The sequence below is a fragment of the Martes martes genome (assembly GCF_963455335.1).
Source record: "Martes martes genome assembly, chromosome: 11".
NCBI lineage: Eukaryota > Metazoa > Chordata > Mammalia > Carnivora > Mustelidae > Martes > Martes martes.
In genome coordinates this window covers 20,317,720-20,339,549 of record NC_137899.1, presented here as the reverse complement: position 1 = coordinate 20,339,549, position 21,830 = coordinate 20,317,720, and the positions used below count along the sequence as shown (strand labels likewise).

The following is a 21,830-nucleotide window of genomic DNA, read 5'->3' as shown; positions in this document are numbered from 1 at the left end:
TCACCTGTTTCAGCTGTTCCTGGCATTTACACACATTCTTCTACCTTCTGGGTTTCGTTCCTTTAAATCCCATTTCCAATGGGAGCCTAAAGCTCTTCCTAGTCTCTCTTGGAGTTTATACCTCCCTTCATTAAAGTCCATTAGCATCATTTACACTTCACTTAAAGTGCTAATTCCAGTCTGCTTTACATGGTAGTGATTTATAGATGAGCCTTTCTTCATCACTGGGTGGAAAGCAAGGACCCTACAGGCAGGGATCCTGTCTTGTTTATTGTGACCTTTTCCACAGAGTCTTACATGTAATAGGAACTTCACTGTGTGTTGAATTAAAATTTGCCTGTTTGTTCACTCTATGCATGTATTTTCAGGGCTATGGTTCTGATGGTCTAAAGTTGTTATCACACGAAGAAAGTGTATCATTTGGCGAGTCTGTACTGAAGTTGACTTTTGATCCCGGTACAGTGGAAGATGGCTTACTTACTGTAGAGTGTAAGCTGGACCACCCTTTCTATGTTAAAAATAAAGGTAGGGCTTCAATTTGAATTTATAGTAACTTTTTAAAGAAAGCTTCTTAAATCTATGACTATGTCTTGTGTCACAATTCTTTGATGATTAAGAAAAAAAACTTGAAGGACAAACTTCTTTCAAACTTCAGAGAACTACCCTAGGAAGTGCCTTATCATAATACCTACTGATGTGTATGCGTTTTAGCAGGAGTCAGGTTGGGCTGTCCCTCCAATGGGTAGGAACTCTTAGACTCGCATAGCACACTATATAAGCAGCTCTCTGTTATCTTGGTATAGTTTGGGGAATGGAATATTCCAGTAATTGCATTTTGGTTTAGGATTACCAGATATGCTATATATCTGAGTCACTTTTCTGAGATCTGTTATAACACCACCATGTTAAAAATGATAATTCAGAGGCAATATATTTCATGGTCTCAGTCATCATCATCTATTACTTATTATCTTGTAAATTGCTGGAAGTGCCGATTGATGAAATCTGTGTGTTAATAAAATGCTGAATTAAACTAGTTTTGGAGAGCTTTTGCATCGCTTGAAGAAAATACTTTGACTTGCTTTTTGGCAAAGATAAAGGATATGTTAAAAATCTGGGACTTAACTAATAACTTTTTATTTTTAAGGCTCGGAAGTGATAGGTATATCGTAGAATAAATAATTAGGGTCCCTTCTGTCCATCTCTATCCTTTATGTAACTGCTGTTTGATTTAATTTTAGGTTGGTCATCATTTTACCCAAGCTTGACTGTGGTACAGCATGGCATTCCATGTTGTGAAATTCATATTGGTGATGTATGTCTACCTCCTGGACACCCCGATGCCATTAATTTTGATGATTCAGGTGTTTTTGATACATTTAAAAGGTAACACTGGGTTAATTTTTTTTTTTTTTGTTAATATTTACCTTTAATCTCTTTAATGATTGCTAAGTCAGATATTTAGGAGATTAAACCTAAAAAATTTGAGAATTATCAGAGGACTACTTAGAGGAAATATGTACATGATTAAATGAAAAGATAGTTAGTATAAAATAATAATTCAAGGGGAGCTTTTCACAGAGTAGTCATATAGGAAACCCGGGAGTTCATAAAATATTTGATATTAGGTTAGGAAAAATACCATATATTATGTGACCAAGAACTATTGAGATGAGTATTTTGATAGTTATGTATATAATAGTTATGTGTAAAAAGTTGCTATATCCAGCCAGCTGTTTTCACCAGACCACAAGTCTCCTAATAATTTTTTTTTTGTAATTAATTGTTACCTTTTCTTTTCTTAACTGTTTCTTTAATATTCATTTCAACCAAGGGCATTAGTTGCATGAATTAACAAATAGTAAAAATAGTGGAAAATTGACATTTGGAAAATCTTAAAGAGGAAAGTGATTTTTCCTGAGAACAAAGTACGTATGCAGGTGTCCTGACACTCAAGAAGGCTGATGTGATCAGCTGTCTTCAGTTTGTGTGCACCTTTTCTGGTTTTAGCACTGAAAGGCCCATGGCCCTGGAAGCCCCTCAGGCCTGGGCACGCTGGGGTTGTGAGTTACCTACACCTAGGGATTAACCAGAGAAAGTGTGTGTAGGTATCTGGGATTTTAAAACTCACTTTTTTCTTTAAGATAATTATTAAGTAGAGAATTCAGAATTCCTGCTGGCCTATAGGTTTTATTTCATTCATTTTAACATAATAAAACATAGTGTTAATAATATACTTTTATTTCAAAAGGATATGTGAGGTATTGTTTTAAAAAAGCAACTAGCGCAGGCCCTGACACAGGTTATATGCTCAGTAAACATCTGCAGATTGGAATCTAAATGCCATTTGATTATGTTCTTTATACATACTGTTCTAAAAATTACAGAGAAATGAGACAGTTTGAAGATCTGATACTCTAAACATTCTTAAGATTTTGGTGAGAATATTCTAGAGACAGAGAAACTTTGGAAGATAATTTGGCTTTATTTTATAACACTGAATATCTGTAATAGTTGTACCTAGAGAAGTATATGTGGCCTAGCGAAGCAAATTCTCATAGACATGCACCAGGAGAGATGTGAGTAAGATCATAGCTGTGTTGCTCAGGATAGCAAAACCGTGGAAACAATGCAGTTGTTCATTGCAGCGATTCAGCAGCTGCAGAATACATACATAAATAGTGATGTAATCATACGACAGAATTATAAGTGGAAGAAGAATGAGTCATAGCCATACATTGTAAAACATGAATCAATTTTAGAAATAATGTTAAGATTAGTCTCAGAAATATGCATTATCATTCCATTTTTTATGGAATCAGATGTTCTGTGGAAATACATCTAAGAGAATTATAAATCTAATTACATTTAGGTAATTTTTACACAGTATGTATAATACACATTGTACAGTTAGGGATTCAGTGACGTAGAAGGGTGACTCATAGGATTTAGTTTGTAGTCACACTCATGCCTAAGATTTCTTACAGTGAAGGGATACAAAGCAAAATCACAAAAAGGCAAGGCACGTGGGGTGAAGTCTGGAGGAAGCCAGGCTTCCAGGACTTGTCTCCCAGGGGATTCACACACTCGAGCATCTCTCTCCACGGCGTGTGCTAACAGTAGGTAGGCCGGGGTGTCAGCCTGGGAAGCTGTTGGGCACTCTCTCGCCAGGGCTTTGCCTCCCGGGCTTTGCTGGTCTCTTAGGCTGCCTCGGCCTTCCACGTACCGATTGCAGACTTTGAAAAGGAAAGCAGGTGTTTAGGGCAAACCATGTTGTTTTTACACGCAGTTTAGGCATGATGAGCCACTCTTACCAGTTGTGGAATGATGAGAACTCTCCTTGAAATCCTAAGTCCAGATGCTGGTCGAGGGCCAGCCTCGCACGGATGCCCTCGAAGGGAGAGCAGTCTCCCCTGCTCTGTTAACTCTTTGCTGCATAACAAGACTTTTACATGTTACGTGCTGATACAGTTGACGTATTAACATGATTAATGCTGCTGTAGTGTTTACATATTGTGTCTATGAATTTTTTCTAATACCATACTGAAAAAGTAAGGGGATGATAAACCGTTCAGGAGAGTGGTTTTTCTCTGGGGGATGGCAAATGTGGAACTTTAGTGAGAGAAATATTCTATTTCTTAATTAGTTTGTGGGTTTACGCATTTATTTGTACACTTTATAACATAAAAGTTCTATATATTTTTTATCTAGCCAGTGTCACATGGTGTAAAACTTTCCTTTAAGCAAAAAGGAGCACTAGGCTAACTCATTCCTGCTTTACCAAGATGGTAGGTTCCCATCACTTGGTCCCACTGAGCAGCAGTCACGCCTGAGATGACCTTGGACATTGGTCTCGTTTTGCTGTGGAGTGAAGCATCATCCTCCCTTCTGCTTCCCATAAAGGAGTGGAAAATGGGCAGTTTGATCCAGGGGAAACCATGACAAAGTTGGGAAGCATGAAGTTGCCTACATTTTCACTGTGGGTTAGATTATGACTTCGTGGGTTAAGGGAGGTGCTGCCTGGCGTAAGGATGGCAAGAAGGGGAAGAAAGGCAGGAAGAAGAAACCCTTGTCTGAGAGGGAGCCCCGGGGTAAACTCCGGGGACTCTGGAGCTTTGGGGCCAGCTCTTAGGTCCTGCTGTGCAGAAAAGGACATTTGAGTGGATTTTAGCTTGGTAAGGACCAGAAGTCGGCCACAGAAGAGCTCTTAAACACAACTTCCAGTTCATGTGTGGAAAGGAAGCTTCAGAGAGCGTGATTTGGAGAAGCCCGTTTGAGCCACAGAATTGAGGTGGGTCTTCTAGGCATCAGGCAGTTTTCAGAGTCACTTCTGACTCTGGGAAATTGGCATTTCTGTTCCAGTGATAGAATTTAACAAACTTACCATGAGCCCATCTGTGCCCCTGGTGCTGTACACGTGTCACCTGTGGTAATCCATGCCCAGTGAGATGACATCTCCCTTTGCTGGGAGTGGAGATGGGACGCTGTTAAGGAGCTAAAACAGCCATTAGTGTCAGAACCAGGTTTCAAGTCGGTGTCATCTGAGGACTCCGAGTTTAGTGCTCTGTTTACCAGTCTAGGTTCCTTCTGCAGTAGCAGTAGACACCCCAGTGAGTGCCTGCAGGGCGCCGGTCTCCCCTGAGTTCCGTGGACGCTGTTGTGGCCGCACAGCTGCGCGGTCTGCGAACGTTGTTCCTCTTAGAGACGTTAACAGAGCAAGGCGCATGGTTCGTGACCCTCTGCCTGCCCAGTCCCGCCGCTAGTAAGTGCAAGAGGTGGGGTTGAGCCCAGTTAAAATCCAACATTATTACGTTCTCCGGCATTTACCTTCTCAGTCATCAAATATTCGAGAACCCGGTGTATGTGCCGGGCGTGGGGACTGAAGGTCTGGGAAGACAGGGGCCCGCCTCTTGGTTTCCCGTCCCGAGGAGGAGCGGCCCCGGGCTGTGTGCGGGCCGCGTGTGCTGCGGGAGAGGCGGCGGCCCGCGGGGGACCGAGCTGCGGAGCGGGGCCGCCTGCGCCCGCACCCCAGCTTCGCGCGGCTCCGCTGGGGAAGCGGGGCTCGGACGATGAACTTCGCTGCGGCCTGTGAAACCGGCTGTGAAATGATCATGTGGAGGGACGAGTCCGCGAGTGGCTAACAGGCGGGCAGGGTGTTGCGGGGAGGCCGCAGGGAGAGTGCGGGCGGGGCTCCCCGCGGTGAGGCGCGCCCCCGGTGTCCGGCTGTTGGGCTGTCCGGATGGTCCGGATCGTCAAGGCTTGCTTTTAGACGGCCTGGGTCCTGTTCTAATGCTTTTGACATCAAAATCCAGAATTCTATGATTACATATTTCAGGCTAAGTACGTTGTATCCATAATGGAAACAGGGCAGGCTCCATTCGTACCACTAGATGGTAGAGTTTTCATATTTCAGTAGCTTGCCTCAGAATTTTGTTAAATCTTTCGGTATTTCAAATTGTAATCAAATACTTTTTTTGGTGGAGATGAATAATTCCATGTCAGGTTCATTTATAATGCTTTTTAAATTTTGGTGTTTTTCTAAATTATATATGGGAGGGGCTTGAGGATAGCAAAAATTGTTTCTTTGCTGTAATCCTGACTGCTAAACATTGATCAGATGGTTTTGGAGTCATATTTACGTTGATTTCATGTAATACCTTAAAAAAAAACCCCACAGGTGTGGTTGATAATCGGTAGGAGTCATTTTTATTGTGTGCAGCAGTGAGTGGCGTGGGCCTCATGCACTGCGCCCTCTCCGTCCCTGTCTCTGAAATAATTTGTGATCTCCTGTTGCTTTACCTTTAGGCAGATACTTACTATTCCTGGAGCTAACATCAGCCTGTTGTGATAGATTCCCAGAATTTCTGTTTCAGGGAGAGAGTGGGAGAGTAGGGGCTAGATTTAGAATAAAAGTTGTTTTTTAAATTTTATTTATTTGACTGAGACACAGAGAGGAAACACAAGCAAGGGGAGTGGGAGAGGGAGAAGCAGACTTCCCACGGAGCAGGGAGCCAGATGCGGGGCTCTATCCCAGGACCCTGGGATGATGATCTGAGCTGAAGGCAGACACTTAACGACTGAACCATCCAGGCAACCCTAGACATAAAAAATTTTCTGTTAAGAGAAGAGGTATAAGCAGTGGGTATTAACACATTTGGAACAAAAGAAATCTTGGACAGGTGTAATCTTTAGGTTGTCGTCTACATTAGCTCCACTTTTGAGGTAATATTTTCAGTGAATCTGATTATCATTTGTTTACCTTGAGGTCAGCCAGGGGCAAGGTGGAGCATCGTAGTTTTGGTGAGAAAATCTAAGGGCTTTGGAGGTGGAAAGATCTGGGGCTGGATTTAGTAGCTGTGGGGCCTTGGGGTAAATAGTACTTGTTCCGTTCTTGGCCTGTTTCTTTATTTAAAGAGAGGCTAAGGATACTCGCTAAGTGAGCTTGTTGGGAAGATGAGAGAATATGGATAGCTGGTTTCCATGCCCACGTAAACTGAATATACCTGCCAAAATACGGAACTTGCCTGACGAGTGCAAGTTCTCACTTCTAAGTTATTAAACTGTGTTCTAGATGGATGGCCTTTAGGGGTGATGGATGTGTACATGACAGTCTTGATGTTAACAAACAAAATTTTAAGTTCCTTTAGCTGTATTCAACCGCTTTTTAAAAAAATTTTTTTTTTTTAGATTTTATTTATTTGACAGAGAGATCACAAGTAGGCAGAGAGGCAGGCAGAGAGAGAGAGAGGAAGGGAAGCAGGCTTCCTGCTGAGCAGAGAGCCCGATGTGGGGCTCGATCCCAGGATGCCGGGATCATGACCTGAGGTGAAGGCAGAGGCTTAACTGACTGAGCCACCCAGGCGCCCCAGTGTAATTCATCCGCTTTTGACTATCCTTCCCCCACACTTTGCCTTGTCTAGCAGTTAAGTCCTCAGGCCTGGTACATGCCTGCTGCTCCATCTGAATTTTCTAGCTTTATTTAGACTTCTGTAGGCCAAGAAATCAGATTATCAAATTTGTCAAAAAGTGAATTTAAGCAGTAATTAAGTGGGTTGTGTGGGATCTGGAGGAGGTACTTGCTATGGATAAAAGGTGCAGATTATAACATTCTTGTGGGGGGCTTGAAGTTTTCTTAACTTTTGTAGTCTCTGTAGATTTAAAAAATAGTAATTTTAGTCCGTGCAGATACAAGCTTTCAGCTTACAAGCAACTATCAGTAGTGAAGTGGTTAGAGTTGAGTAACATACACATTGACGTTTCCAATCAGATGTTAAGGGTTTTGTTTTTGTTTTTTAATCATGTTTTTACAAACCAATTAAACTGAATTAAAACTATGTTAATAAATTTTTTTTAGCTATGACTTCACACCTATGGATTCTTCTGCAGTCTATGTGTTAAGTAGTATGGCTCGTCAGCGTCGTGCATCTTTGTCTTGTGGAGGGCCTGGAGGTCAAGACTTTGCAAGATCTGGACTCAGTAAAAACTGTGGCTCACCAGGATCATCACAGCTCTCTTCCAATTCCTTGTATGCTAAAGCTGTCAAAACCCACAGCTCAGGGACTGTGAGTGCCACTTCTCCTAACAAGTGCAAAAGACCAATGAATGCCTTCATGCTTTTTGCCAAAAAATACAGAGTTGAATATACTCAGATGTATCCAGGGAAAGATAACAGGTAAAAAGAATATTTCTGATTCTAATGATTAACAGTACAGTTTTACAGGAACTGGGGTAGTTAAGTAAACTTATCCTCCAAAAGCTTTTATTACTATTTAAAGATTTTTTTGACTTGTCATGAGAGAGGGGCAGAGGGAGAAGCAGCAGCCGCCTCCCCGCAGAGCATGGAGCCCGATGCGGGGCTCGATCCCAGGACCCCTGGACCATGACCTGAGCCGAAGGCAGATGCTCAACTGACTGAGCCACCCAGGCGCCCCTCCCCCAATAGTTTTTATTACTGAATTCATTTTCTTAGGTTGACTTTTAAAAGTTTGGAATTTTTAGGGTCATGGGTAAATATTTTATAATACCTGGAGAGAATTTGGGTCACCTAAGGATCGGCCTTCTAAAATAATATTAAATGTTGTTTGCCTGTTGGAAGTCACAGTTCTAACAACTGACTGTTCCATCTTTCTAGAACAGTTTCTTGTGTCAGATCTCAAGGATGTCATTACAACTGTGTCATACTATGGAATGGGCAGGCAGTGGCAATTTGGACAAATGTAGAAATCATTATAAACTGCCAAAGATGAAACTCAGAACCCAGGGATAAAGTTGACTCCAGTCTTTTCCACTCTCTCTGTTTATACGCTTAGCTGATCTCTTAGTGAGCGTCCTCTACTCACTCCCTCTCACACCAGCCTAAATTCTTCCTGTATTTAAATTACTCTTCAGTTTCCCCAGTTCCCTGATAATCAAAACTACTGTTTTCCTTGATATTCTGAGAAAAGTCAAATGATTATCCACGTAAAATAACTGAGTTTTGAACCCGAGGTTGAACGTCTCATGAGCTTAGCTGCTACATAGAGGGACAGGGAGTGCACATGGTTTCAGGTCAGCATCACAATTCGGTGTCTGTAGAGGCCGTGAAACCCTCACCACAGGAAGGCTGCTGACGGCCGCCACCGCGCGGTTACAGATCTCTCTTGTAAGGAGAACTCCCAGGAGCTCCTCTGCTCACCTTTCAAATTGCACAGCACAGCAGTACTGACCACGGCCTCTGTTCGGCACCTGACGGCCCCACGACTGACTGACTGCACAACTGAAGTTTGTACCTTTTGACCCCCTTCACCCATTTCGTGCACACCCCACCCCCGGCCTCTGGCAGCTACCAGTCTGTTCTCAGGAGCTACATTTTTAAGTATTTACGTTTTAAAAAAAGAAATGTCTCGAACCAAATGCACTTCTGATTTGAAGTAAGAAACCTAACGTTTCCCTTACTGATTTAACTGGTAAATGTGCCAACCGTTATGTGGTACCTTTAACCCATTGTAAAAACTGGGTTTTATTTTGATAAAGGAAAATGCAGTACAATGTTTAATTGCATCAACTTACTGGGAAAACTATATACACACATGTCCGTGTCCATATTCACTGCCCGGTGACTTTCTTGCTGAGCAGTAGAGCTGCGCTGCTGTTCTTCCGAGGCCCGGACGCCCCGCTCGAGCTTCCACGTCAGGCACTGAGCTCACTTGTATACGCTTCGCGCAGCGTACGTGACCTTCTGTGTCATGGCGTCCATGGTTTCTGCATGTTCTGGATGAGATTTAAACACTGGCTTTAGGAGCAGTCTAACAAATATAAATAGGAAATAGCTTCAGATTTCTATCATGATGTGTTTTATCCAGTTGGACTTCTTTCCTTTGGAGTTTATCCAATTTCTTCCAGTACAGAGCTCACCTAGGATTTAGTTGGCGTTGTGTTAGGAGGGGAACGGTCCGGAGCCCATGGTTAATGCCTCCACATTTTCACTAGGGTTATAGGAGTGAATGAAACTCTGATCACAAGTATTTGATGGGTTATGTATGAGCACAAACAGAAAGCAAAAATAGCTTTTAATACATTATGCTGCTGATACCGAACACTGCCTTGCTCTCTTAAGCATCTTTGAGAAAACTGACGTACACCAGTGGTAATTTAAACCATTTCACTGAAATACTTCACTTTTTTCTTTAAGCTCTGTAGGACACTGAATTTGTAGCCATTTTGGATGTTCTCTGACAACTGGAAGTACTGGCACTATTCCAGGAGGCTTTAACTGCCAAGATTATGATGAATGGGCCCACGGGACTGGGATTTTACTGGAAATGACTACTATAGCCTTGACCTTTTTCCTTCTCTCTGTTGGACAAGATTCTTGTCTTTTTTTCTTTTAACTTTTGACTATTTCTTTCTGAGGGAGCAGCACTGGACATGTGTCTTACAAGAAATTCTGGCCTTCAGCATCGTGTGCATGTTTATTTTACAGAGCCATAAGCGTGATCCTCGGCGACAGGTGGAAGAAAATGAAGAATGAAGAGAGAAGGATGTATACGTTAGAAGCAAAGGCTTTGGCTGAAGAACAAAAACGCCTAAATCCTGACTGTTGGAAAAGGAAAAGAACCAATTCAGTAGGTCTCAACAACTTGTTGCTCAAAAAGATCTTGACTTTCCCCCCATAACTGTACTGGTGTGTGGAACAATGCTTATAACTTTGAAAAAGTGGTATCGAGTCTCTTCTCAGCCTTTTTATACTTCACAACCTAATAATGTTTTACACCACCCCATGAGGCAGGCCACTTTTTTTTTAATTATGAAGTGCCATTTACTCTTCAGCATGGAAAGTAGAAGTGTCTGGCATGCTTAAGAAGAATGTTTATCCAGAAACATTGAGGTGGAAAAATAATTTTGGAATGGTAGTATTTTTAGTTGGGTTGAAAGTTGGGTATAACCAACTCAGTAGTACGGTACAAAGTCTTTCTAATTTGGGGGTGACATGTCCCAGGAGCCTTTCTTTTCTAGGACACATTCATTTTCCCGGGGCCTTCTGACATTTGCACAGAATTTCTAGATTAAAAATCTCAGGAAGGAGAAGAAATAGGCCTAGGAAGACTCTTCTAAATGAATTCACACCATAATAACACAGCCTTGGATGGAGCGGATTCTTAGAATGTTTCCATTACTAGGCTAGCAACTTTTGAATCGTGTATTTAGATTAATTCTGAAGAAAACTTCACATGATAGAACAGAGTGAGCGCAGTTTGAAGTACATTTAAAAATGAAGGGAAGACATGTCCTTCGCGGCGGGAGGACTGGCCAAGGATGTCTTAACGTTCGTTTTGTGGAGTTACACGTGTCTTTTTCAAGTAACATGTGGTTCACAATTGCTTACGTGTATCAGGAATTTCTTGTAAAGCAGCAGACGGTGGTCAGACTCCAGTAGAAGAGGGCAGCTCAACCGGTTTTTTTGAAGTTATTACCTTAGACTTGGGTGTGGTAGGACTTGGCCTGGATCCCCTTCCTTTGCTCCTCTTCCTAACCCATCTCTTCTCACTGTTTTCATACATTTTCTGGATGTTTGAGCTGTTGGGTGTTACCACACTTTAAAAAAGAATTGTCCCATTTGAGAAAGTGATCTTTTTTAAAACAGTAATTGAGAAAGTGATCTTTTTTAAAACAGTAAGTTTATAAACATTATTCTCCATCTTAGCTTTCATTTGTAGAATTGCTATGTATTGATTTGTAAACATTCGCTGTGTTCATTTTCTCTCCACAGGGCTCGCAGCAGCATTAAGCCAGGATGTGCTTACGTTCTTAAGTCTGTAGTTACAGAAACACTGACTGTTGATGGAGGGACTTAAGAAGATCAAGGTGTCACCATTTGTCCTGAATTCGTGTGACCATAAGATACTGATAGCATTGAGTCTTGAAATGATTTAATAATATGAGTGAGGATTTGCTTTCTCCATTAGAGCATTAAGTAAGCTAAAACTATCAACATTGTAAACCAAATTGCCTTATTTTTCTTCCAAACTTCATATATGTCTATCAGGTAATATAGGCTTGAAAATTGATATCCTGTGGTGCTAAAGTACAGTAGAAAGAGAGGAGAGTGTATACATGTTTTATTTTAAATTGTACAAAGGGGGAATTTAAAAATATGTAACTGCTGTTTATACATTGGCTCCTTACGCTTATTAATCTGTAATGTACACATAGTGGAAGGCAACAGAGCCGGGAGCTGGCCTTTCCTCGAGCGACCACCGCATGGCCCAGCCTCTGTGCCAAACCCGGGAGCTCCTAGTCTGGCCGGTGCCGCGAGGCTCCCAGAACGCGGCCGGTGCGAGGTGTCGGCGTCCCAGCGCGCACACCGCCTGCCACAGGGCTTCCCGGGCACGCCGGGCGGCAGCACCCCCCAGGACTTCGGGCGGAGGCCTCGCGCAGGGCCCGGTCGAGCTAGTTAATAGCATTGGGATATAGTCACTGTCATGGTGCTGTTAACAGTTGACACCATTGTATTGTTTAACTTTGTGTTCTGTATCTCCTCAGCCACATATTTTAAATATCTCGTTTCTCATCCTATGTGTATGGTGGGGGCAGACCTTGCACTTACTGCAGTGCGACACGTGCACTTTACTTTCCCTCCAGCTGTCCGAGGTGAGAGCGCACACGCTTTTGCTCTGAGCTACAATCATGGCTTTTCATGTTACTTACCAAGTGGTGTTTCTGGTTAGGAATCACAGCTGTAAAATTGATTTCAGTTCATTATACTTCTTCATGATGTTGCCCCTAAATTTTGCACACTATATTCTTGTATATTATTTCAAATAAAATGGAAAAAAAAGCCTGTTTATCTCGGACTTCTGATTGAACTTGACTGAACTTTATGTCTGAGTCAGAACAAGAGGTGCAGGGCATGGAAAATATATTAAGTTGCTGATGGGGTTTTTAAACATTAAATTAAAAACAAAATGTTGGTGACAGGTGATGGGCAATGGAAAAACAAGGATCTAGATTATCTATGTGTAAGAAATTTGTAGACCAAAAATTGTTTTTAACTTGACATCTCTGCTACAAAGTTGAACAGCCAGCCCCCAAAGCCTGCTTTTAATAAAATGACACACACAGTATAAAGACAGGCGTGTTCTGTCTTTATTAAAGATACAGTAAGACAGACTTAGCATATGACCCTATGTCTTAGCTTTGGGAGATACCAGCGGTTCCCAGATTTCACTGCATATTGGAAACACCCGGGGATGTTTTTAAAAACTAATGCCCGGTTCCCACTCCCAGAGGTGTCACCAGGGGTGCACAGGGGGCGTCAGGATTTCGAAAGCTTTCCAGCAGCGACTCCGATGTGCAGAGTTGGAAGTCACCGGGCTACACACTTACTAGTGAGGGCAAAGGTTAATTGGGAGCAGCGGGGTATTTGTAACTTGATCAGATCCCTCTAAAAGCAAAAGTAAAATTGTGACATTTTCCGCTAAAGGGAGAGGGGCTGAAGAGGTAAGTGGAAGATAACAGGGAATACAGAGAGGCCGACTACAGAAAGCAGTGGATGGCAGCTGGTCCTAGAGCGCGCGTTTCTCAGGCGAACTGCAGCCTGGAGCTGGGGCCGCGCGAGGGAGATCAGAAGTGCTGCGGTCACTGAAGAGCAGACATGGCTTTCTGAAGCAGCTGCACCATTATGGGATAAACTGGTGCAAATTCTTTGCCTTCTCTACTTTTTACTGATTGAACATAAGCTTCCAGAGCTCCCCTGAAAACAAAAATGAAAACAAGGTGAAAATAAAGGAAATAAAACCACTTAGAGGGTTACCAATATATAAAAGCAGCCCATTTCTGGCATCGCTGTGTCCAGTTCCACAAGCTAAGTGACAAAGTGACAGCCTTCAAATGTCTGGTGGTAGCGTTACCACGGCTACCGCGGAAGTCTAGGTACACCGTTCAGTCTGCGTTGTACTCAGTGGTCTCCTCACACAGGCTCTGCGGCCGCCGGCCGCCGGTGGTTCTCAGTTTCCCTTCCCTTCCCGGGTCCAGGCTTCTGCCCAGCGGCAGCTTGCGCTGTTCCACAGAGCTCACAAGGGGGAGCCCGCCGCCGCCGATCAGCGCGCTCAGGGGCGCGGCGGGACGGGGCTGCGGCGCACTCGGTCACGGTCAGCCGGGGCGGTGCCTCAACCCCCCTGACCTGGAGGAGAAGAAGAACCCCCGGGGAGACGGTATGCCGCTGGGCTCGGAGTTTAAACGACTTCTGGGATGAGGCCGACGTTAGTCAGGAGGGCGCGCTACCAGCGGTTAAAACCATGACTGGGCTCTGCGTTGGGTCGGGGAACCTGCGAACCAGCCCGGCGCCCGCTCACCGCCCGCGGCTTCCCCGCCACAGCCGCAGACGGACCCGCCCGCCGGGCCCGCGGGGCCTAGACCACCTGCCGTCTGGACCTTTATGGAGAAAGTTCTCTAATCTCGGAACCGGATGATCTGTTTAAGTGTTGTATCATGTTTAACTGGAGCTAAGAATGGTTGAAAGATTTTATTAGTCTATTTACGCCCCAAATGGAACAGTAAAATTTCTGTCCTAGTCCTACCGTTCCAAGTTCCACGCTGAGAGGAGATGAGCGCGTTTCTACAAAGATGTGTTACTAATACCTCCACTCGCTCCCGGACTCGGTGTCAAGTCTAACACGGAAGTCGTAACCCGTTTCTCTGCTCCCAAACGCTGCGCATACTGGCCCCCGGTCAGATGTGCCGATTATCGCTCGCTCTGGGGCGCCCTCCCCCCGCCAGCCACCTCATGGCCCCGCTGGGACCCGTAACGGAGTTCCCGGTCTCATGTCCACTCCGACCTCCCTCCTGACTTGCTCCGCCTGTGTTGTGGGCAGCATTACCCGACTTCTCTCACGTGCCCTGTCAGAAACAAACTCCTGCCAGAAACAGGGCACTCCAAACCCCAAGAACGAACGGCACCGGGGAGAAGCCGCCCGGAAGCGCGGGGCTCTGGGAGACAACGATGCGCAGGTGGGCTCATCAACCGGAACCGTGGGCCACCCGTGGGGGACCCTGCTAATGGGAGGGACCGTCGGGTGGGTGGGAACTCTCTACCTTCTCAAATATGCCGTGAGCCTAAAGCTACTCTAAAAAAGAAAGTCTAGGGGCGCCTGGGTGGCTCAGTAGGTTAAGCGTTTACTTTCCGCTCACGTTCTGATCCCAGAGTCCTGAGATCCAGCCCCGCATCGGGCTCCCTGCTTAGAGGGGAGCCTGCTTCCCCCCACCTCCCCTGCTCATGCTCTATCTCTCACTATCTCTCTCCCATAATTAAATAAAACCTTAAAAAAATAAAAAATAAGTGAAATCTATCCAGGCGCTTGGGGTGGGGCTCAGTCGGTTAAGCGTTCCGCGGGGTCATTTCCGCTCAGGTCATGATCTCCCCGCTGTGGGATCGAGCCCTGCTTGCATCAGGCTCTGTGCTTAGTGGAGAGTCTGCTTCTCTCCCTCTCTCTCTGCCTCCTCCCCAGCTCATTCTGTCTCAAATAAGCAGTCTTTAAAAAAACATAAATTTTAAAAATTTTAGAAAAAAGTATCAAAAAAAGAAAAGAAACTCAGGGAAAAACCCTTCAGGGTAGTGTTCTGCTCCCCATCTCCTATTTCAGCAGAGCCCCCCCCCCCCCACCAAGCCTCTCTCTGAAGTCCTCTTTTCATCTTCCTCACAGGTTTCCACCCCCAGCCCCTCCTCTCCCCTCAGCTTCCGTCTCAGTCCTGCCGTGTGCTGCCTCGATCCCTGGCGCCGCCTCAGAACATGCTGCGCCATGAGGCCAGCGTCTACACTCGCCACCCACGGAGCACCAGCTTCATCGTGACCTCCCTGCCGGCCTGTGCTGCGGCGGGCTTCTAGGTAGTTCGCTGTGGCCTAAAAACACCTTCGAATCGTGCTTCCATTGTTTGTGTCACTTACACACGAGCAGAGCAGCCTCCCCCCACTCGTCACCCCGAGCCCGACCCCGAGGCCCACTGGGCAGAGGCCCCACGAGCGGCCAGCATCACGCTGAAACGAAGCCGAAACAAAGCCACCTCTGCCTACCAAGGTGGGGCTGCGAGAGGGCCCTGTGTCTCCCACCACACGGCCTCTCCCCACTTTCCCAAGACTCATCCTTCGAGGCCTTTCTCTGCTCTCGTCCTTCTTTTTGGGAGGCTCTTCCAGGCCGTCTTCCCTGCAGGGCGCTCTGCTAGGGGCCGGCTCTAAGGCCTTCGTTTTGACAGAGCCTATTCTAACTCCAGGCAGCACGACAGAAACGCCCTTGGAGTCCTGAGAACTGGTGGAAAAGGTCTAAGATTGCGGCGTCAAGAGCCGGGGCTTCGTGGGACCCCGCACTGTGGGATTCCTGCCGGCCGGCTCCAGGCTCTGTTCGAGGCAGGACGACTTGCGGTCAGCGGTGTAGACGGTCAGCGGTGTGGATGTCAGGCTCTGCCCTATTACCGGGCTGCACGATTCCGGCTCCCTTGTGACCCTGTATGCTCAAACACCTACATGATACACTTATAAGAATTAAGATTGTACTGGGAAGCACCTGGCGCTCTTCTAGGAACATCTCTGGACCCATAAGGCACTCAAACACGGTTCTCCCACCAGGTTTCCAGCGGGCATCAGCACACCACGCCTAAGTATCCACTACACCGCAAGGACCTGGCTCCTGGTGAGTTTCCCTCCCAGGAATGTAACTTCATGTGGAGGGGTGGGGCTGTTTTGTTCCTTTATGCAGCCCCAGGATGTAGTGTGTGACAGATGCACGATCGGTGAATTTTTAAAAATGAATCAGAAATACAGGAAGATAAACTGTAATGAAAAGCAATGACAGGAGTGCAGAAGAAAGTGAATAAAGGGGAAACGGCACTGTGGGATTCACAAAAGCAGCAGCGACATGAAAAATGGAATTTCATGCTCTTAGAAAATAATGTTTTGGAGACGCCTTAGTTCATATCAGAGCTGAACCTTCGTGAAGGGTTTCTTTATGAAAAATCTTGCTGCTTTTAGTAATATTTTTCAAGTTGCTATGGCATCCTGGGCAATCGCCCCACTCCCAAAATGTAGCCCCTGCAGACTCGTACACAGAACAGAAATCCCCAAGGGCTCGGCTGTCTTTGACACAGCGGTGTCTACACAGCAGTCTAAGAAATCAGTGCACTGAAATTCACGGAAACTGCGGTTGCTCTGAAGTGAATGAGTTAGATCCACTTTATCTAATAAAGGAACGAAAATCAACTTCACTTCATTTGCATTCAAAAGGACAAGACATTACGTAAACTACACGATATGCAGAAGAAAGTTCAGAAACGAGCTTGGTTAGTTTTTTGGTATTCATGAAAAACACCATCAGAACTAGAGGGAGAAAAACAGATTAAAGCTACCCTCCCACATAAAATCAGAACAGGATTTTCAAGCAATTATTAAATAACTTCATTTGCTTGAGCAAAACATCAGCTTTCTTGGAAGTCAGGCCAAGCATTATGTAAGAGTTAGTCTCAAGTCTCGTTTGTCATCAAAATGAGCAGATTGTTAGTTATCCTTATTGAAAAAAAAAAAAGCACAGGAATTGCACAGCTAGTAGAGGAAAGACTGGTGGTAACACGGCAACACGGCTCAGTGTGCTATAAACCAGCCAAGTAGAGGTTTTTATGGGACACAAAATCCATTTCTGTCGGGCATTAAGTATGAAATCTGTCAAAGACTTAAAGATCTACCACCGGCCTCCAGAGCCAAAGCCAAGGAAGCCCCTGACTCCTCCAGGCCCCGTCCTCACTCTCGGTTCCGTCACAGGCACCCAGGCCACAGGTATCTAGTGCGACAGGGACACCAGGAGGGGAGACCAAATGTTCCTCTCATCAGCGGGGATCCTGCTGCTCCGCAGAAGGGCCGAGGAACTGGGATGGTTCTAGGCCTGCAGGCCCTGGGCCATGGAGGGAGGACAGAGGGTCCCCAGCCGCATCTGGTGGGGACAGTTGTCCCACCATTGAACAGATAAACAGCACCAAGGGGCCAACAGAGCGCGTCAGCATTTCTGACACGGTGAAGGAGCAGAGGAGGAGAGCGCCGTGGTAAGAGCTGCAGCCCCACGGGAGATCGGGAGAAGCTCCCCCCCACCCTACCTTCTGCAGAGCTGAGGCATCAGTCCTCCTCTTTGCTGGACACTCACTCAGCACCCACAGGGCCCCAGGCCCTCCCCAAGGCTGCCACCCCTGCCTTGTGGGCGCGGAGGACCCCCAGTGGGCTCCCACTCACACCACCTGCCCCACGAGTCAGCAGTCCTCCAATTTTAACAGGATCGTGACTAGTACCCATTCACGCTCCCGAGAAACATCTGGTGTCGAAAGGAAACAGAAAGGCAGGCAGAGGAGGCTTCACTGTTCGCCACACACTCAGCCACAGCCGAGTCTCCTGACCTGGCCTCTTTATGACAACTGAGCACACTGTGCCGGGGGGACCGACCAGCACGCAGCAGGGTCTCCCCAAAGGTCAGAACAAAAGTACTGACATTTAAAGAGCAACAGTCACCCTGGGCTTATCTACAGGGGAAAGAAGTTCATCTCGTGCTGCTTCAGCTCGCACGGACCAAATTAGTTTTGCAGTAATAGATAAGAAAGAACATTCTCCAGGACAAAGCTCCTCTCTTTGCCAGCAGCCTGGGCTGTGGTGGGAGCACGGTGGTTTGGAATCCCCCACGGAGGGCTCAGTGTGCTGCCCGGGGCCTGGAGGTTCTGACAGCAGGCGTGTGTGACGGATAGGCCTTATTTTAAAAGCCTGACAGTGCCTCTGAGCATGATTTTCAGTTGCTAAATATAGGCTTAGCAACAGCACTGGTGATGAAATCACTCAGGAGACATTTTCAAGAGAAGCAAAAGCAAACAGATTTGTGATGTACCCACAGAAGGACAACTGTTGTAGATGAACTCCTTCCAGCTCGCTAAGACACACAGGAGCCCCGTTCAATTAACCGCGTCCTGACTCCTCCTCAGCCCAGGGTGCTGCAGCTTAGCCTGTCTTTGAGACTCCGCAAAAACATCCACCCAGACACCACAAATCTCCGAGTTAGCCCCAGGCCAAGCCTCTCCTCCATCCCTAAAGCCCCTCCCAGGGCAGCTCAAACTGGCCCCAGGCACCGACGGGAGGCGCCTCTGGCCTCCTGTCCCAATTCCGGGCCGACGCTCACAGCTGGGATAATGGGCTCCTTGCCCACCCCGGCTCTGGACACCGAACCCGAGGGCTCGGGCTCCCTCCCAGAAGCCACCACATTCGTGTTTCTCCACGGCCCCTCCCGGCCTCCTCCTTGGTGGAGTCTTAACCTTGGCCGTGTGGCAGACCTGCCTGGGAAGCTTTGGGAAATCCCAGGGCCGAGCGCCCACCCTGGACATTCTGAGGTGGCTGAGGGGCTGGCCGGGACACCAGGCTCTCTCCAAGCTCTGCAAGGGGTTCTCCTGTGCGCGCGTGGTGGGGCACCATTCTGCCCCATCAGCCCCTCTCCACTTCTCTGCCCTGCTTTGGGGAACCCAGGTTATGCGGCTCTCGGAGCTCTTTCAGAAGTACGACTGACTGAGATTTGGAGAACGAGGGTGACGGGAATTGCACGATGTTGCAAAGGTTTCTCGTGGTTGGCCACTATGTGACAGTGACATCCCAACATGAAGCAGAAAATGGGGATAGCAAGGAGTCTCTTCATCGCCAGCCCCAGTTCCCAAACCCAGGGCGCACAGATCCTTGGCTGCGTGGGGCACGGGGCAGCCCACGAGCCATGTGAAGATGTGCGAGTGAACGACCCCGTGGGGTGCTCTGGGCACACAGTGCGCACCGAGGGGGCCCGGCCACAAGGAGGCGCCACTGTGTGTCCACCCACGCGGTGCTCCTCCCTCCTCTGGGGCGCATCCCCCGCCCCAGCCCGCGGGCTGCTAGACACACAGATGTCCCACGGGCGCACAGCCTTACCTGATGAGGAGGAGCCGGTCCTTTTCAGACGGGTGGTCATCCAGCCACTGGGAGAAGCGTGCATGGGACCATTCTGCCCTCTGCAGGGTTGAACACAAATTAGAGAAGACGAAGGGCATCCACATTCTCCCGTGAAGGACAGCATGTGGCACAAGGAATCTCAAGGACTCCCAAGGTGAAATCACCCAAACACCTGCCTGAAGGAAGGTGGCAAGCCTGTGGTGCACCTTCTCAGCTCCCAAGGAACTTTCTGGATTAGCCACTGGCAGGGGGGCTAGCAAAAGTGGGGCCTCCATCAGAAAAGCTTTACGAACATGAGTCACTTGAGCCATTATACTTAGAAGGTGAATTCGGGCTTCCTCGGGTAATTTGCACACTGCTGAGAGAGTCGGGCTGGGGGGTGGGAACTCTCCTTCTTGAATCATTCACTTCCAAGGCAGGGATTCGTGACCAAGTAAGGCAAGAGAAGGCCAGGAACGCAGTCCGTGAGTGGGGCTCTGGATTTACGGACTGAAGAGGGACCTGTAAGAGCATTCTGGCTTTACTTTGTTACCTGAAAAGGGGACTTCAGTTCAGCGGGTGCTCTGGTAAACAAAAACTGAATAATGATGCTGAACGGAATAATGTCCCCCAGTGCGGGGCTGCTGGCCACATGCTCGCTCGTCTGGAAGAGCAGCGGTCTAAAGGAAGAACACGCAGTGGTTATTTCACATTGTTCAACCCTGAAAGAGGCGCTCTGCTAGACTAGTGCGTTAGTAGACGTCAGTGGCATAGCGGAAGAGCGCTCACCCTCGACTGGCTATTCGTAGCCATTTCTTAGCTACCCCCCATTCTTAGCTACACCCCTAACCTATACGCTGTGGCAGGCTGACCTGCCCTTAACCTCCTTCATCGACCCCCGGCTCACTGCCCTGCGGGTCTGACTCGATCTCCAGGGGGCTCAGCAAACCCCTCTCTTCGAGCTCATCTGACCAGGCCGGAATCAGCAACAGAGGAAGCTGCAGGTCGTTATAACCTACAGCTTCTCAGCATGGTCCGAACTTCCAGCTTCCACTTCCCACAGAATCTTCGGGCCATAACCTAACGGGTAAATGTAATCACTGTCTACACCACTTTCAAATGGCAATTATGTCCTGTAGGAACACAATTATTACCTTGCTGAACATCCCAGCGAGACCTGTGCCAGCTCCCTTCCAATACATTACACATCTGGAGGGGTCGCCCCCCTCTATTTCACAGGGACATGTGGGCAAATCCACCAGGCACCAGTCACCTACCACCTTGCCAAAAGGCTGGCAGGAGTAACCGGAAACTTCCATTGACCTCTCCCTGGCTTTGGGCTCTGACGGACAGGAGGTGACTACAGGCCCAGCCATGGTGGCTGAATCTGAAGAGGAAAGACGGCAGCGCGGTGCCTCCACCGGGAGCAGAAACGGTTCAGTAGCATGTGAAACAGCTCTGTGTCCTGGGCTCTTCCCTCGCTCATGCTAATCACTCCCATGCACACAGGAGGCCGGCACAGCCCAGAGACCGGCTGCTTCCTCACACAGACAGCAAGGTTTCATGTCAGGAGTGCTCTCAACAGGCAGGTGGTTCTCACTGGATCCAGATTAATCTTTGATTTTTTTTTAAAGATTTATATTTATTTATTTGAGAGACAGGGAGAGCGAGAGAGATCACAGAGGGAAAGGGAGAAGCAGACTCGCCGCTGAGCAGGGAGCCCGATATGGGGCTCGACCCCAGGACCCCGGGATCGTGACATGAGCCGAAGGCAGACACTTGACCATCTGAGCCACCCAGGCACCCTCTTGGAATGCCTTTATATTAACTATTCCGTAAATGAAATCTATCTCTGGTAGGGATTTTTCTAATTTCAAGTATTTTATCAAATAACATCATCCTGTAATTTCTTTAGTTACTGTGGACACATTTCAGGACATTTGTGTCGGCCATCACCAACAACCCATAAAGCTGCACACCAGGCCCTCTGGCGTTGGTGGGCGGGGGGGGGGGGATGAGGGCCATCCTCATGTGTGCCCCTGAGGCTGCGGCACCCCTGCCCTGATGATCCCCAAGGCCCCAGTCATCCAGCAGCCAGGCGGTAGGCAGTGAGCCAGGCGCCCAGGAAGGTATGAAGCGGTTGCTGAGGGCAGTTCGGCGTGGTCGGCAGGCACCCCGGAAGTCCCCCATGCGTGGGCGGTGGTGTCCATCTGGCAAGGGCGCCAAGTTTAACCACAACAGCAGCTGCCACGTGCAGCCTGCACCACGTGCGATTCCTGTAGACAACCCTACAAGGTCGGTAGTGTCCTGCCCCCATCCTGCACGTAGGTAAACTGAGGGGTAGAAAGAACACGTAAAACCTGGAAAAGGGAAGAGTAAGGATCCAAAC

General features: G+C 47.3%; 3 protein-coding genes across 4 annotated transcripts in view; 2 read left to right on the top strand and 1 right to left on the bottom strand.

Moving 5' to 3' along the window:
- The window catches only part of HBP1 (HMG-box transcription factor 1), a 28,203-nt gene extending 15,884 nt beyond the window's left edge, over nucleotides 1-12,319 (top strand). For both annotated transcript variants that reach the window (XM_080818265.1, XM_080818264.1), the window contains exons 7-11: nucleotides 369-525; nucleotides 1,242-1,386; nucleotides 7,355-7,672; nucleotides 9,962-10,103; nucleotides 11,249-12,319. In XM_080818265.1, coding sequence (XP_080674391.1) covers nucleotides 369-525; nucleotides 1,242-1,386; nucleotides 7,355-7,672; nucleotides 9,962-10,103; nucleotides 11,249-11,266 — 780 coding nt within the window. In that variant the 3' untranslated portion in view covers nucleotides 11,267-12,319. The remainder of the gene's footprint in view (nucleotides 1-368; nucleotides 526-1,241; nucleotides 1,387-7,354; nucleotides 7,673-9,961; nucleotides 10,104-11,248) is intronic.
- Nucleotides 12,320-12,602: 283 nt separating this feature from the next.
- Nucleotides 12,603-21,830, bottom strand: part of COG5 (component of oligomeric golgi complex 5) — a 283,807-nt gene continuing 274,579 nt past the window's right edge. Inside the window, exons 20-22 of the mRNA XM_080818263.1 lie at nucleotides 19,995-20,121; nucleotides 19,442-19,521; nucleotides 12,603-13,231 (exon numbers count right to left, since the gene is read on the bottom strand). Coding sequence (XP_080674389.1) covers nucleotides 13,117-13,231; nucleotides 19,442-19,521; nucleotides 19,995-20,121 — 322 coding nt within the window. The 3' untranslated portion in view covers nucleotides 12,603-13,116. The remainder of the gene's footprint in view (nucleotides 13,232-19,441; nucleotides 19,522-19,994; nucleotides 20,122-21,830) is intronic.
- LOC308352185 (uncharacterized protein) lies at nucleotides 14,174-17,036 on the top strand. Its single transcript, XM_080818275.1, has 2 exons — nucleotides 14,174-14,487; nucleotides 15,180-17,036. Exons 1-2 carry the CDS (start codon nucleotides 14,302-14,304, stop codon nucleotides 15,324-15,326), a joined length of 333 nt encoding a protein of 110 aa, XP_080674401.1. The 5' UTR covers nucleotides 14,174-14,301; the 3' UTR covers nucleotides 15,327-17,036.